Here is a 12,607-nt window from a genome sequence, read left to right on the forward strand (position 1 = left end):
CTTTAAAAAAAAATCAATGTGAATAGAATGAGGTAGTACCACACTTAAGACCAAAGCATTACAGGTGTTTAGCAAATAGAATCTCAAAAAAGCAGCAAACTCAAGTAGAAACCATGAAAGTGATCGGAGTTCTCTTCCTGGCTGTACCACTCACCAATTGTTCCTCTCTGGTGAGTCATTCTGGTAGTTGGAATAGATTAATTTCCCAGCAGCAGCACCCTTTTTTCATTTTCTGTAAATGAAATCTTAACACAGAATTCCAGAATATTAAATAAGTAAAATCAGATCATTTTAGGGACACTGAGTGTAGTCCCCACTTATGATGCCACCCAAATCACACAAAACAAAGTAGAAAACTCTGGTTACGTGTTTGAAGTTATCAAGCCTAAATATCCATAAGCATACAAAATCTTCCCCCAGTGAGATGAACAAAGATGTCTTCAGAGGAAAAGCAGAAAACCAGATACATACAAAGGAATTTAAGGAAGGAGCACTTCCTCATGGTGTAGGACCTCCAAGTGGCAGAACAGCCCGCAGTAAAGAGCTTGATTACTCTTGTGGAGCAAGATGACTAGGAGGGGCACTGGCTTTGGAGTTCGGTGACTGAGTTCAAATCCTTATTATGCTATTAACATAGATGGGTACTGGACAAATCACTATTTCTTTGAATCTAATTTCCACACCTTTAAAGTGGTTTAATACTGTCTATCCTCACAGGGTTGTTGTTTGAAGTGAATTTATACACTTTTTTGTGGTTAAACCAAAATTTACCATCTTAACCATTTTAAGTGTTCAGTTCAGTAGTGGTAAAATATATCCACATTGTGTGAAACAGATCTCCAGAACTTTATCTTGCAAAACTGAAACTAGACCTATTAAACAACTCCCCCAGTCCCTGATAATAAAAATTCTACTTTATTTCTATGAATTTGCCTATTTTAGTTACCTTATATAAATGAATCATATAGTAACCAGATACTTTGTGACACACTTATTTCACTTAGCATAATGTCCTCAAGATCATCCATGTTGTGGCATGTGAGGATTTTCTTCCTCTTTTAGGTTGAATAATATTCTGTTGTAAGTATAACACAGAGTTATCCATTCATCTGCTGATGAACATTTGGGTTGCTTTTACCTCTTGGCTATTGTGAATAGTGCTAAATGAACAGTATATTTTAATAAATCTGATTCTCCATTAAGTATTGGCTCTTTTTTTGATATTTTATTGTTTAGCAAAGATCAGCATGTCTGGTCATTTATGTTATATGGATTTTGCTGTTCTATTTACACTTCATTAACTTTTTTTCAGATTTATTTATTTTAGGAGAGAGAGGGATAATGTGTGTGTGCATGTTCAAGTGAGCATATGATCGGGGGATGGGTAGATGGAGAGGGAAAGAATCTCAAGTAGACTCCCCACTGAGTGTAGAGCCTGACATGGGGGTTGATCTCAAAACCCTGAGATCATAACCTGAGCCAAAATCAAGAGTTGGACGCTTGGCTCTCTGCTCCTCCCCGTTCGACAGACAGCCGCATCTTCTGGTGCAGTGCCAGCCGTGTCCCCAAGATACGATGGTGAAGGTCAGAGTGAACAGATTTGGCGGTATTGGGTGCCTGGTCACCAGGGCTGCTTTTAACTCTGGCAAAGTGGATATTGTTGCCATCAAGGACCTCTTCATTTATCTCAACTACATGGTGTACATGTTCCAGTATGATTCTACCCATGGCAAATTCCACGGCATGGTCAAGGCTGAGAACAGGAAACTTGTCATTAATGGGAAGTCCATCTCCATCTTCCAGGAGCGAGGTCCCGCCAACATCAAATGGGGTGATGCTGGTGCTGAGTATGTTATGGAGTTCACTGGGGTCTTCACCACCATGGAGAAGGCTGGGGCTCACTTGAAGAGCAGGGCCAAGAGGGTCATCATCTCTGCTCCTTCTGCTGATGCCCCCATGTTTGTGATGGGCGTGAACCACAAGAAGTAGGACAACTCCCTCAAGATTGTCAGCAATGCCTCCTGCACCACCAACTGCTTGGCTCCTCTAGCCAAAGTCATCCATGACCACCATCCATGCCATCACTGCCACCCAGAAGACCGTAGACAGCCTCTCTGGGAAGCTGTGGTGTGACAGCCGAGGGGCTGCCCAGAACTTCATCCCTGCTTCCACTGGCACTGCCAAGGCTGTGGGCAAGGTCATCCCTGAGCTGAACGGGAAGCTCACTGGCATGGCCTTCTGTGTCCTTACCCCCAATGTGTCAGTTGTGGATCTGACCTTCCGCCTGGAGAAAGCTGCCAAATATGACAACATCAAGAAGGTAGTGAAGCAGGCATCGGAGGGCCCCCTCAAGGGCATCCTGGGCTACACTGAGGACCAGGTTGTCTCCTGTGACTTCAACAGTGACACCCACTCTTCCACCTTCAACACCAAGGCTGGCATTGCCCTCAGTGACCACTTCATCAAGCTCATTTCCTGGTATGACAATGAATTAGGCTAGAGCAACTAGGTGGTGGACCTCATGGTCCACATGGCCTCCAAGGAGTAAGAGCCTCCTGGATCACCAGCCCCAGCAAGAACAAGAGGAAGAGAGGCCCTCAGCTGCTGGGGAGTCCCTGCCCCAACTTAATCCCCCAACACACTGAGAATCTCCTGACCTCCAATTTACATCCCAGACCCCGAGGAAGGGGGGGGGGTTGGGGAGCCCTATCTTGTCATGTATTATCAATAAAGTATACTGTACGCCCCCCCCCAAAAAAAGAGTTGGACACTTAACCGACTGAACCACCCAAACATTCCTATAGTTACATTAGTTTTATAACTATTTTCTTCTTACCAGAATCCTTATCCATTGATATTTTAAAAGTTGATGCCTTCTCAGAGAAAAAAGTAACTCTGCGGTTATGGAAAAGGGCAAAGAGGTGCAACCTCCTGAACCTTAAATTTTATTCAATAGTGCTTTAAAACATTTTTATTTTAAAACAAATATGTACATTATGGAGTAGATGTACAGGCAACATGAATATGTGAGATAAAACCAGTCTTTACAGAAATGTTTTTTCTTAGAGGCCTCTTTGGGTTACCCTTCCACCTCCAGAATCCCAGAAGTATAACTTCATTTTCTTTCATTTTTCTTTCATGAAAAATTTTATGTAGCACATAGACCTGAGGATATATGCACAGCATCAGAGTTGAAGTGGTGGGGAATGAGAATGCAGACAAGAAAGGTTGGGATAAAAGGATATTCTTCTTCTGTCACAGAATGGAATATGGTTTTTTGCTTCAATTTCTGGCCTCTGATGGTTTTATGTCATAGTGCATCCTGGCTGCATTTATGAAGGACTATCTTATCTCCCACTCTCTTTTACTCTGGTGGCTTTCAAACGTATAGGTCCATAAGACTCACTGAAGGAATTTTCTTGAACATCCAGACTCCCAGTTCCCACTTTCTAAGGATTTGATTCTAATTTGAAGTAGGGATCAGGAATCTGTGTGCCCATCAAACCCCCAGGTGATTCTAATGTTCCTCTGATCATGCAGAGAACCATTCCTCTATCATGTATCACAAGTGCAAATATGAGGACGATATGAAGCTTACCAATATTTCTTAGTAAGCCATTGACAGGAAAACAATACAAACTATTGAGTAAAAACTTATTTCAGCCACATTTTCTAACATAATTATTTTAGTTGACCTAGTGAAAGCTAGTTAATTAATGCTACAGAATTCACTGAATGGCTCATGTACTGGGATCTTAGATTACAAAACCAGAACCACATATTCCCTAAACTCAAGTGGCTTACAAGTTGGTTGAAAAGACAGATGCCTGAGTAGTTAAATTACAGCACAAATTTGGTAAGTATTAGTTCAGAGATAGAAGGTAGAAGGCAGCTGGAGTGATCCCTGGGTGGCTCAGGGGTTTAGCGCCTGCCTTTGGCCCAGGGCATGATCCTGGAGTCCCAGGATCGAGTCCTGCATCGGGCTTCCTGCATGGGCCTGCTTCTCCCTCCACCTGTGTCTCTGTCTCTATCTCTGTCTCTCTCCCTCTCTCTGTGTCTCTCATGAATAAATAAATAAGTTAAAAAAAAAGAAAATGGGAGGCAGCTAAATGCTTGGGAGCAATCAGTAAAAACTACATTAACTCAGTGACATTTAGACCAGGAGTTGAAGAATGAGTGCACATTTTTAGGAAAACAAGGGGGGAAAGAACATGTGTAAGGTGCCTACTGACCCTCCTTTCCTGTCCATGGGATGGCCAGAAATTCAGTGTGGTACAGGATTGGCTGATGAAATATAGGAAGAAAAGTGTATCACTTCAAACTATAACAGGTGAATTGGACCAAGAGCTAAAGAAAAAAGGCATATGTGGGGCAAGAACCAAGGATAAGGTGCTAGGGGGTTGTGTAAATCCAGTCTAGATGCAGCCCAGGGCCTACTCCAAGTCTCTTTGGAGTCAGAGCTGTTTAAATGCCCAGAAAATTGTACCCAGATGTTTTGACATGAGGACCTCGCTTCCCAGGAAGTCAATTAGATGCATTTGTTGCTTATACATAGAGCTCTGGTCTCTGCCAGATTATTATGCACTCCAGGGGGATGTGTTGTTCAACCCTGTCGTGTCTCCCCAGTGTAATTGTCATGTATGTGTCTGGATCTAATTGATGCTTGCTTGCTTTTTAATAATTAGTCAGGTGGTGGTAATAAAAACTGAACAGGAAAAAAAAAACGTGGGCTGAGTTTCATTTAATGACTGTTTGGGTAATGAAGATTAATAGCAGAAGAGAAATGCATGACATGCTTTGACCTTGTGTGCTGAAGTGGAAGGGGACTGAGACAGGTCTTCTTGTGATCCCTCGGCCGTGTCTCCCACTGAGTACAAGGGCTGGGGAGAGAGAAAGAATACTGAGTGTAATATGAGACTGTTTCAGTTCCCTAAAGACACTGAGCAGTGATCAGGAGGGCAGAAAAAAACCTGTCTTTAGAACATTCTCTTCTTGTTGTCTTCATCCTTTCCCCACTCCCAGTACTTGTTGCCCCCAAGGTACTTCCTATGGCCCTATTTTGCCAAGTTCTCCTCTACAAAATTGCATAAGACACATCCAAACAGTAGGATCCTCTGGGTACCACCTTTATCTACCACATTCAACAGGAAATGCTAATGAAAGACTCCAGCAAAGGTACAACTGATAGCTCCATCAAAGTCCCAGAAACCTCTCCAATAAAAGTCTAGATCATTTCATTAGACAAAGAAACCCAACCAGTTAAATCTTTGGCTGGGGGGAGGAGGGGGTGGAGAATAAAGAATCAGTAATGTCAAACAAAATTAATTAATAACAACTAGACCCTTGCAAGTAGTTAGTAAAGAATTATTTCAGCTTCTATATATATTCTGGACCTCAAGCCTGGACCTCTCTAGTGAGCATCAGACTTCTGTATCCTGTTGACCTTGATAACTATTCTGAGAAGTCTCATAAGCATCTGAAATTTAATATATCTAAAGATAGCCTCTTTGTCCCAATCACCTACATTTCAATAGGTGACAACCATCAACTTTCCATTTGCTGTGGTCCAAAACCATGACATCATTCTTATTCTTCTTTTGCTCATACTTCATGTTTAATCCATTAGCAAATACTGTTGGCATTCTACCTGTGGTGTTCTAATTATTTCTTATCACCTCCACCACCATCTCTCCTGGCCCATGCCATTTCTCCATTAGCCAGTCTTTCCATTGGCGGACCCTGAGACTTTCTGCATCCAGACTAAGAGATCACTTTTACTGAGTGCTTACTATATGTGAGCCCCTGTTCTAAGAACTTCATGAGTATTAACTCCTTTCATCCTACTAGCAACTTCACAAAGTTAGCACTATATTTGTCTCCAAAGTCCCTAAGTGAGGAATCTGAGGCATAAGGAGGTATCATCTTGCCTAAGTTCCCAGACTTACTCTGATTTTTGTCCTTCTTAAGGCCTGATTGGCTGCCTCTTCCTCTAATGCTGCACACCAATGTCCTTCCAATAAGTTATTATTAACAGAGAAAACTTCTCTTTTGCTTCCATCTAAAGAACTGTTATATGCTGGTCTCACCTATCAGGAAACCCTTATAGGTGTTTCCTTCCCATAAAGATAGCTATTTGATTAACTAATTCCAAATCCATAACTGGGAAGTGGGGTGTGCATGCACATTTGTGCACACTTCTAAGACATCATAGGAAAAAACTCCGCATTTTTAAAGAAGACTGCTAAGTATATAATCCCTTAATCCTGGAGGAATGAATAACTATTGGCAAAATTCCTAGTACTGTAATAGGTTCTTGATGGTGGTATTTTGGGGGAGAAATCTGTTCATAGATGATTCCCCTGAAGTTACATCACATAACTGATTCCCAGCCTCTAAATTTCTATATGTTTAGCCTGATGCCTCAAGGTAATATTGATCAGTCCCCCCACTGCCCCAATTTTTCCTGAAAACTCATCTACGGTTAAACTTCCATAATCATTTTGAAGGAGGGTTTAGAATGTCAGGTTAAGATATTTGGCCAACTAATAAAAATACAAAGAAAAATAATGTCTTTATCCTCCCACACTTTTTCTGTTTCTCTGTCCAATTTCTTTTTCACTGTCATTTCCAAGAGGCTAAAAGGAAATCTATATATCATACTTAAGAGATTTTTCAGCTTTCTTTTCTTTAAAATGCTCCAAAGGTAACATTGGAGATGTACATTAAGTAGAGATGTTGGCCAATAATTTGTTAAATGTGGCCAATAACGGTCTCTCATATGAAAAATATTAAAATGGCCTCTGGAGCCAATTCCTTTAGAACTGTTTTTACATAGTTTAATATAAGGACAAATTTGCCAATTGCCAATGAAACCAGCAGTAAAAATGAAACCCTCAGGAAATGATTTAATCTAAACCACAATTGAAATGGATGGATTTATCAACTATACTTTTCAAAAACTCACCCTTAGTTTGCCAACCACATACAAAGAGATAGAAGGTGCTTTGCATTAAGAATCACTGGACAGACTCAAAGGTATTTCAGATCTGATTATGTCCAAGGTCAGAAGAACATGTCTCAGTAGAAGACTTGCAAGGAATTAAAGCAATCCTGGTTACTAACATAAAAACAGACATCACATCTCCAATTCCTTTGTCTATCTCAGCTTATCTCACACTTCATAGACTGGCAAAATGAGAATTCAGAAACTGAAAAGAAAGATGGAGAAACAACAAAAGTAATATAAAAGTCAACTATATTAATAGAGTGGGATGGCATGAATTATTCATATTGGTGAGTATTTCATTCATCTGTCCAACCATCCATCCACACATCCATCCTTTCACTCAGCAAAGATTTCTATTATAAATGCTAGGGAAACTACAGTAAGAGTCCCAGATTTGATGCTAGCATGGAATATAGCATCATTTTTAAAGATTTGAAAAGTACTATGAAATTGGCAGCAGAGAGTGCTATGGAAGCGTATAATGGCAAAAGTTGCCTGGAGGTCAGATCAAGTTTATCTGAAGAAGGGGTGAGTAGTACCAAGCATGAAGAATTAATAGGAGTTAGCAAAGTAGAAGAGGATGGTGAAGAGTGTTGTAGGAAAGAGCATGTTTAAACACCTAGAGACAGGAAAACTAAAAGATACCCAGTAGGTAGCCAAGTGGCTAAATGGGAGCAGGGGGCACTGAGATAGGAAAAGTAGGCAAAGGTTGCTTAAGTTTTAGATTTAATTTTAGGAGCAAATATATGTAGTTGAAGGCTATTAAACTACAAAAATAGAAGGAGGAATATAATCAGACTTGCAGTTTTCAAAGAATATTCTGGTTAGTATTGTACACTCAGATTAAGATGATGACCATAAATTCATAGCGGTGCCAATCATTTTCTCAAGAAATACCCAAGAGAGCAGATACAAGTACATGAAAAAGTGGGTGGGGATGCCTGGGTGGCTCAGTGGTTGAGTGTCTGTCTGCCTTTGGCTCAGGGCATGATCCCAGGGTCTTGGGATAGAGTCCCACATCGCTCCCTGAGGGGAGCCTGCTTCTCCCTCTGCCTATGTTCTCTGCCTCTCTTTCTGTGTCTCTCATGAATAAATAAAATCTAAAAGAAAGGAAAGAAGGAAAGAAAAAAGAAAAGAAAAGAAGAAAAGAAAAGGAAAGAAAAGAGTGGTTCATCTAGGATTTGGGGATTTCTCCAAGAGGGTGTAATGAACACAAGACATGGGAGGTTAAATTATAAGAAGAGAGTAGTTGAAATGATAGAATATTGCACAGAAGCTAGAAAAGAGTATTGGGAAAGGCAGAGAGTAGAGGGGACAATGAATGAGAAGTCCTAATATAATAGAATAAAAAATGTCATGATGAGTCTAAATTATGACTTTGAAACAGGTTTGGCTGATGATGGGCTCCAGACTATAGGTGTGCAAGGATGAAACTTAAAGGAGGTAGAGGTCCTTGGAGAGAAAAAAAAAAAAAAAAAAACAAAAAACAGATCAAGGTGTTGGATGGGTCATCCACAGAGCCTGAAAATCACCCTGGATAAGGACTGAACTTTGGGAGCAAAGAGAAACCACAGTCAGAATTAAAAACTCAATGAAGAGGAGAAACTAGATGGTCAATAGATAATAGCAAAGACAGACAGAGATTAGAGGATGCTGGAACCAAAATTCAGTGCCTCAGAGAAGCAAAGGAGTAGAATCATGCTCTGGAAGCCTTAAGGAATGAAAATAATGCCATGCAGTCTCAGAATCTGAGATAATGCTACAGTGACTAGAACAGACTGGAAGATCAAAAGCCCTTCTCCCATTTTCTGACTCATCATTAGAGAGATCTACTCAACATAAGCTCAACTTTTATTCTCCTTTTTAGGCCAGAAACATTTCCTATTTGTGGTTTTTCTCCTTCGATTTTCCTTCATAATTGTCTAAACCAGAAAATTTCTTAGAAAGCATATTAAATTATTTGAATTTTAAATAATAAATTACTCATTTTTATTACATGGAACAATGCCATACATTGTTCAGTTTTTCTAGCCAACTGAGACATGAGGTGCCAGATGGCTGATCTTAAGGCTGATGAGTATAATGTGTAGGCACAAAGACAAGATTGGTAGAAATGAAAAAAGAAAAGTATTTTTGAAGTGTTTACATCAAAGATTTTTTTAAAGATTTATTTACTTGAGACACTAAGCACGGGTGCAAGCAGGGGGAGGGGCAGAGGGAAAGAGAGAATTTCAAGCAGACTCCTCATTGAGCAGGGAGCCCAAGGCAGGGCCTGATCTCACCATGAGTTGGACACTTACTCAACTGAGCCATCCAGGTGCCCCTTGTCAAAGATTAGGGAATCCTAGCTGAAAGGAGGCAAATTTATATTTCCTAATAGGAAATCTGAGTTAACTAGATTTCCATATTTCTAACATTTCTTAAGAATTCTGACATGTCCCTTAATCTCCTTCTACTAGAAAGCACAGATGTGCAGATTAGATGGTCTTTGGGAGGATGCCTGAGATAATAATATGAAGCAAGAGAGTTAGGATAGTAGGAAACCAGACCTCATAGTGTGTCCTTGCAGAGGAGGCAGTAAGGCTTTGAAACAGAGCAAGGGGCTCTTGGTTCTATGAAGGACCAGCTGATGCATGACTCAAAAGGGTGAGCAGGAACTTGATACCCTGCACATGTGGGTTGGTCAAGATTCCTCTCCACCTTCCTCAACTGCAATTTGGGTTCAGCTCTGAGTTTGGGTCAGCCCCTGAGAAGGAATCTCCACTGGGCAGCTAGCTGTAATACTCAGTGTGGTACAGTTTAGGCTTTTTCCTCAAGTACTATTTGCTAGACTTTTGATTCTAAAGATTATCAGATATTTATTAACTTCTTTGTGGTTGTCTAGCATATTATCCACATCCCTTCCAATCAGCACTCCATCTCTCTGTGGGGCCTTTTGGAAGGGTAATTTCTAACACCTGCCTGTACCAGCACCTATGGAAACTCATCAGATCTATGATCAGTCCATTGGATACTTGGCTCCTGGGACCCAGAATCTTGAGCAACTACCACCAAGACAGAAAGACCTTTAGATGTAAAATTGATGAGAAATGATGGAAGAGCAGTGGCACTTGGGCCAAAGTGGCATTGCAATGTGACCCCAGTTGGGTATCTGGCTATTCCACCTCCAGGACTCCCTTGGTTTGCTGTCCATTGGCCAGTTTTGGATGAGACAGCTATTACTTCAAGGACTCCCTCCTAGCAACCTGATGGCAAGCATCCTTTTGTCAAGATAGTTTGCTTGCAATCAGAAACCTGTTATATTTTTTATGAAGCCTTTTTAGCTCAGGAGTCAAAACACATAAGAAACAACATTTGATATTCTCCCCTATTCCAATAAAAAGTTGAGTTGGAAGGCACATGTTATGATGAGCAGTGGGTGTTATATGTAAGTAATGAATCAGTAAATTCTACTCCTGAAACCAGCATCACATTATATGTTAACTAAAACTTAAAAATTTGAAAAGAAAAACACACACACACAAAGTTGAGTTGAGATGGGGATGAAGACAAAGGAAGAGGAGTATAGGTCACTTAAGATTGGACTGGTTCATTCATTTGTGGAATATAAAAATTAGTGAAAGGGAATAAAGGGAAAGGAGAGAAAATGAGTGAAAATATCAGTGAGGGTGACAAAACATGAGAGACACCTAACTCTGGGAAATGAACAAGGGGTAGTGGAAGGGGAAGTGGGTGGGGGGTTGGGGTGACTGGGTGATGGGCACTGAGGGGGGCACTTGGCAGGATGAGCACTGGGTGTTATGCTATATGTTGGCAAATTGAACTCCAATAAAAAAATAAAATAAAAAGAATTGGACTGGTTCTATGCATTATTTCTGAGACTAGTATGACCTACTGCCAACACAAATGAAAGAAAATGGATTTGTTGAGAAATGGTGAAGCAGGAGAACCTGGGTATTTCCTAACATTCTTTGTGTTGGTGACATTATTTGTGAAGAAATACTGAGAATTCCCACAACTCTAGATACAGCAATTAAAATTTAATCACAAAATTACATTCAATATAAAATATATCTATAAGATTAACTACTTGGATTATCTCAGATAATCACATATAATCAACTGTTATCAGAATTCAGAGAGATTACCAGGTGCAGAATAAGTTAAAAGTGCAGTGGAAGAAAAAATATTCAAAAATCCTGGAAGGTATAGACAAAAGGAGCAGTTATATCACTCAAATTCTTTGGGATTCCAAAACCATCCTAGGCACCACAGGGAGATTCCAATTCATCTCTCTCTTACTTCACATTGATATATAAGACTGCTTACTCATGAAAATTCTAAACTTAATATCTTTTATTTAAATAAAAATACACTAAAAGCTTGAAAAAATGTAGACTCAACATAAAATGACAGGTGTGATATCAGCCAGCAAAAGATCCAGAGGTCAGTAAAAAAAAATTCAGTTGAAATGATCTGGAGAAGATACACTTCCGACAAGAGGTAATAAGAGAACCACTTGCCAAATTAAGCAATATGGCAATTATTGGTTTTCAATTAGGCTACTATAATTAACTACATATATTAAAAGTGAAACAGCCCACCCATCAAGGTACTGACATTGGTTTATTAGTTCCAAAGATACTACGTGAAAGCTAAACACTGATTACTAAGTACAAAAAACATGAAATAACAGGTAAATCATTGCCAACACTAAGGAATTTTCATAAATAGCAACAGGAATTGCTCAGTTATCACATTCAAAGCTCCAATACTAAAGAACTCTGAAACTTTGAGCTTAAATCATTCAGTAATATACAATATTTACTTATAATTTTGGTTTTTAAAAAGAAATTCTTATCTAGTGTTAAATGTGAATGAAACTGTATGTGTGGTACATAAGTGTCAGCTCTAAATTCTAAAACACAGAAAGATCGTAAAAAGCAAGACCTAAGGGATCCAAGTTTATGAAATGTGAATGATGTGGCACTAGCAATAATTCACACAAGTTTCTTTCATTTTGGGTGCTTTTCCTATATGTTATCTGTTTTTTACCCACCCTAAAATGGGAAAAACATGAAATGAGAGTATATACATATCTTGAAGATTCGCAAAATACCTTTAATTTCACCTTATCGGGATCCCTGGGTGGCGCAGCGGTTTGGCGCCTGCCTTTGGCCCAGGGCGCGATCCTGGAGACCCGGGATCGAATCCCGCGTCCGGCTCCCTGCATGGAGCCTGCTTCTCCCTCTGCCTGTGTCTCTGCCTCTCTCTCTCACTGTGTGCCTATCATAAATAAATAAAAATTTAAAAAAAATAATAATAATTTCACCTTATCTACTGCACTTATCAGCCATGTCTGTTTGCATTACTCTTGACTCATATGTTGAATTAGAAACATTTATTTAAGCTAATATCTGTCAACAGTACTCTGAAAACATGGGATAGAGATGAAGTATCTGCTATCAAAGGAATATGCACTTCCTAGTTTGATCTCTCCAGCCCATCTTTTTTGCTGTTTATATGAGATATAAATGGGAATAGCCAAGTCAAAAGAACAGCCTCATGCTTAAGAGGTTCTGTGAGAGTCCCACTCCCTTC

General features: G+C 39.9%; 2 protein-coding genes and 1 long non-coding RNA gene across 4 annotated transcripts in view; 2 read left to right on the forward strand and 1 right to left on the reverse strand.

The window, feature by feature from the left end:
- Nucleotides 1-1,572: 1,572 nt before the first annotated feature.
- Nucleotides 1,573-1,989, forward strand: LOC140600693 (glyceraldehyde-3-phosphate dehydrogenase-like). Its single transcript, XM_072768915.1, has one exon. It carries the CDS (start codon nucleotides 1,576-1,578, stop codon nucleotides 1,987-1,989), a length of 414 nt encoding a protein of 137 aa, XP_072625016.1. The 5' UTR covers nucleotides 1,573-1,575.
- A 73-nt stretch (nucleotides 1,990-2,062) lies between these two features.
- Nucleotides 2,063-2,641, forward strand: LOC140600692 (glyceraldehyde-3-phosphate dehydrogenase-like). Its single transcript, XM_072768914.1, has one exon. It carries the CDS (start codon nucleotides 2,063-2,065, stop codon nucleotides 2,498-2,500), a length of 438 nt encoding a protein of 145 aa, XP_072625015.1. The 3' UTR covers nucleotides 2,501-2,641.
- Nucleotides 2,642-4,037: 1,396 nt separating this feature from the next.
- LOC140601467 (uncharacterized) overlaps nucleotides 4,038-12,607 on the reverse strand; it is a 28,137-nt gene continuing 19,567 nt past the window's right edge. For both annotated transcript variants that reach the window (XR_012004477.1, XR_012004476.1), the window contains exons 2-3: nucleotides 12,126-12,292; nucleotides 4,038-4,880 (exon numbers count right to left, since the gene is read on the reverse strand). This is a non-coding gene — a long non-coding RNA (uncharacterized lncRNA). The remainder of the gene's footprint in view (nucleotides 4,881-12,125; nucleotides 12,293-12,607) is intronic.

Source organism: Canis lupus, chromosome 12 (assembly GCF_048164855.1).
Source record: "Canis lupus baileyi chromosome 12, mCanLup2.hap1, whole genome shotgun sequence".
Lineage (NCBI taxonomy): Eukaryota > Metazoa > Chordata > Mammalia > Carnivora > Canidae > Canis > Canis lupus.

Bases quoted from the DNA above. Each gene is read 5' to 3' on its own strand.
- LOC140600692 (XM_072768914.1), top strand. From the start codon at position 2,063: ATGACCACCATCCATGCCATCACTGCCACCCAGAAGACCGTAGACAGC.
- LOC140600693 (XM_072768915.1), top strand. From the start codon at position 1,576: ATGGTGAAGGTCAGAGTGAACAGATTTGGCGGTATTGGGTGCCTGGTC.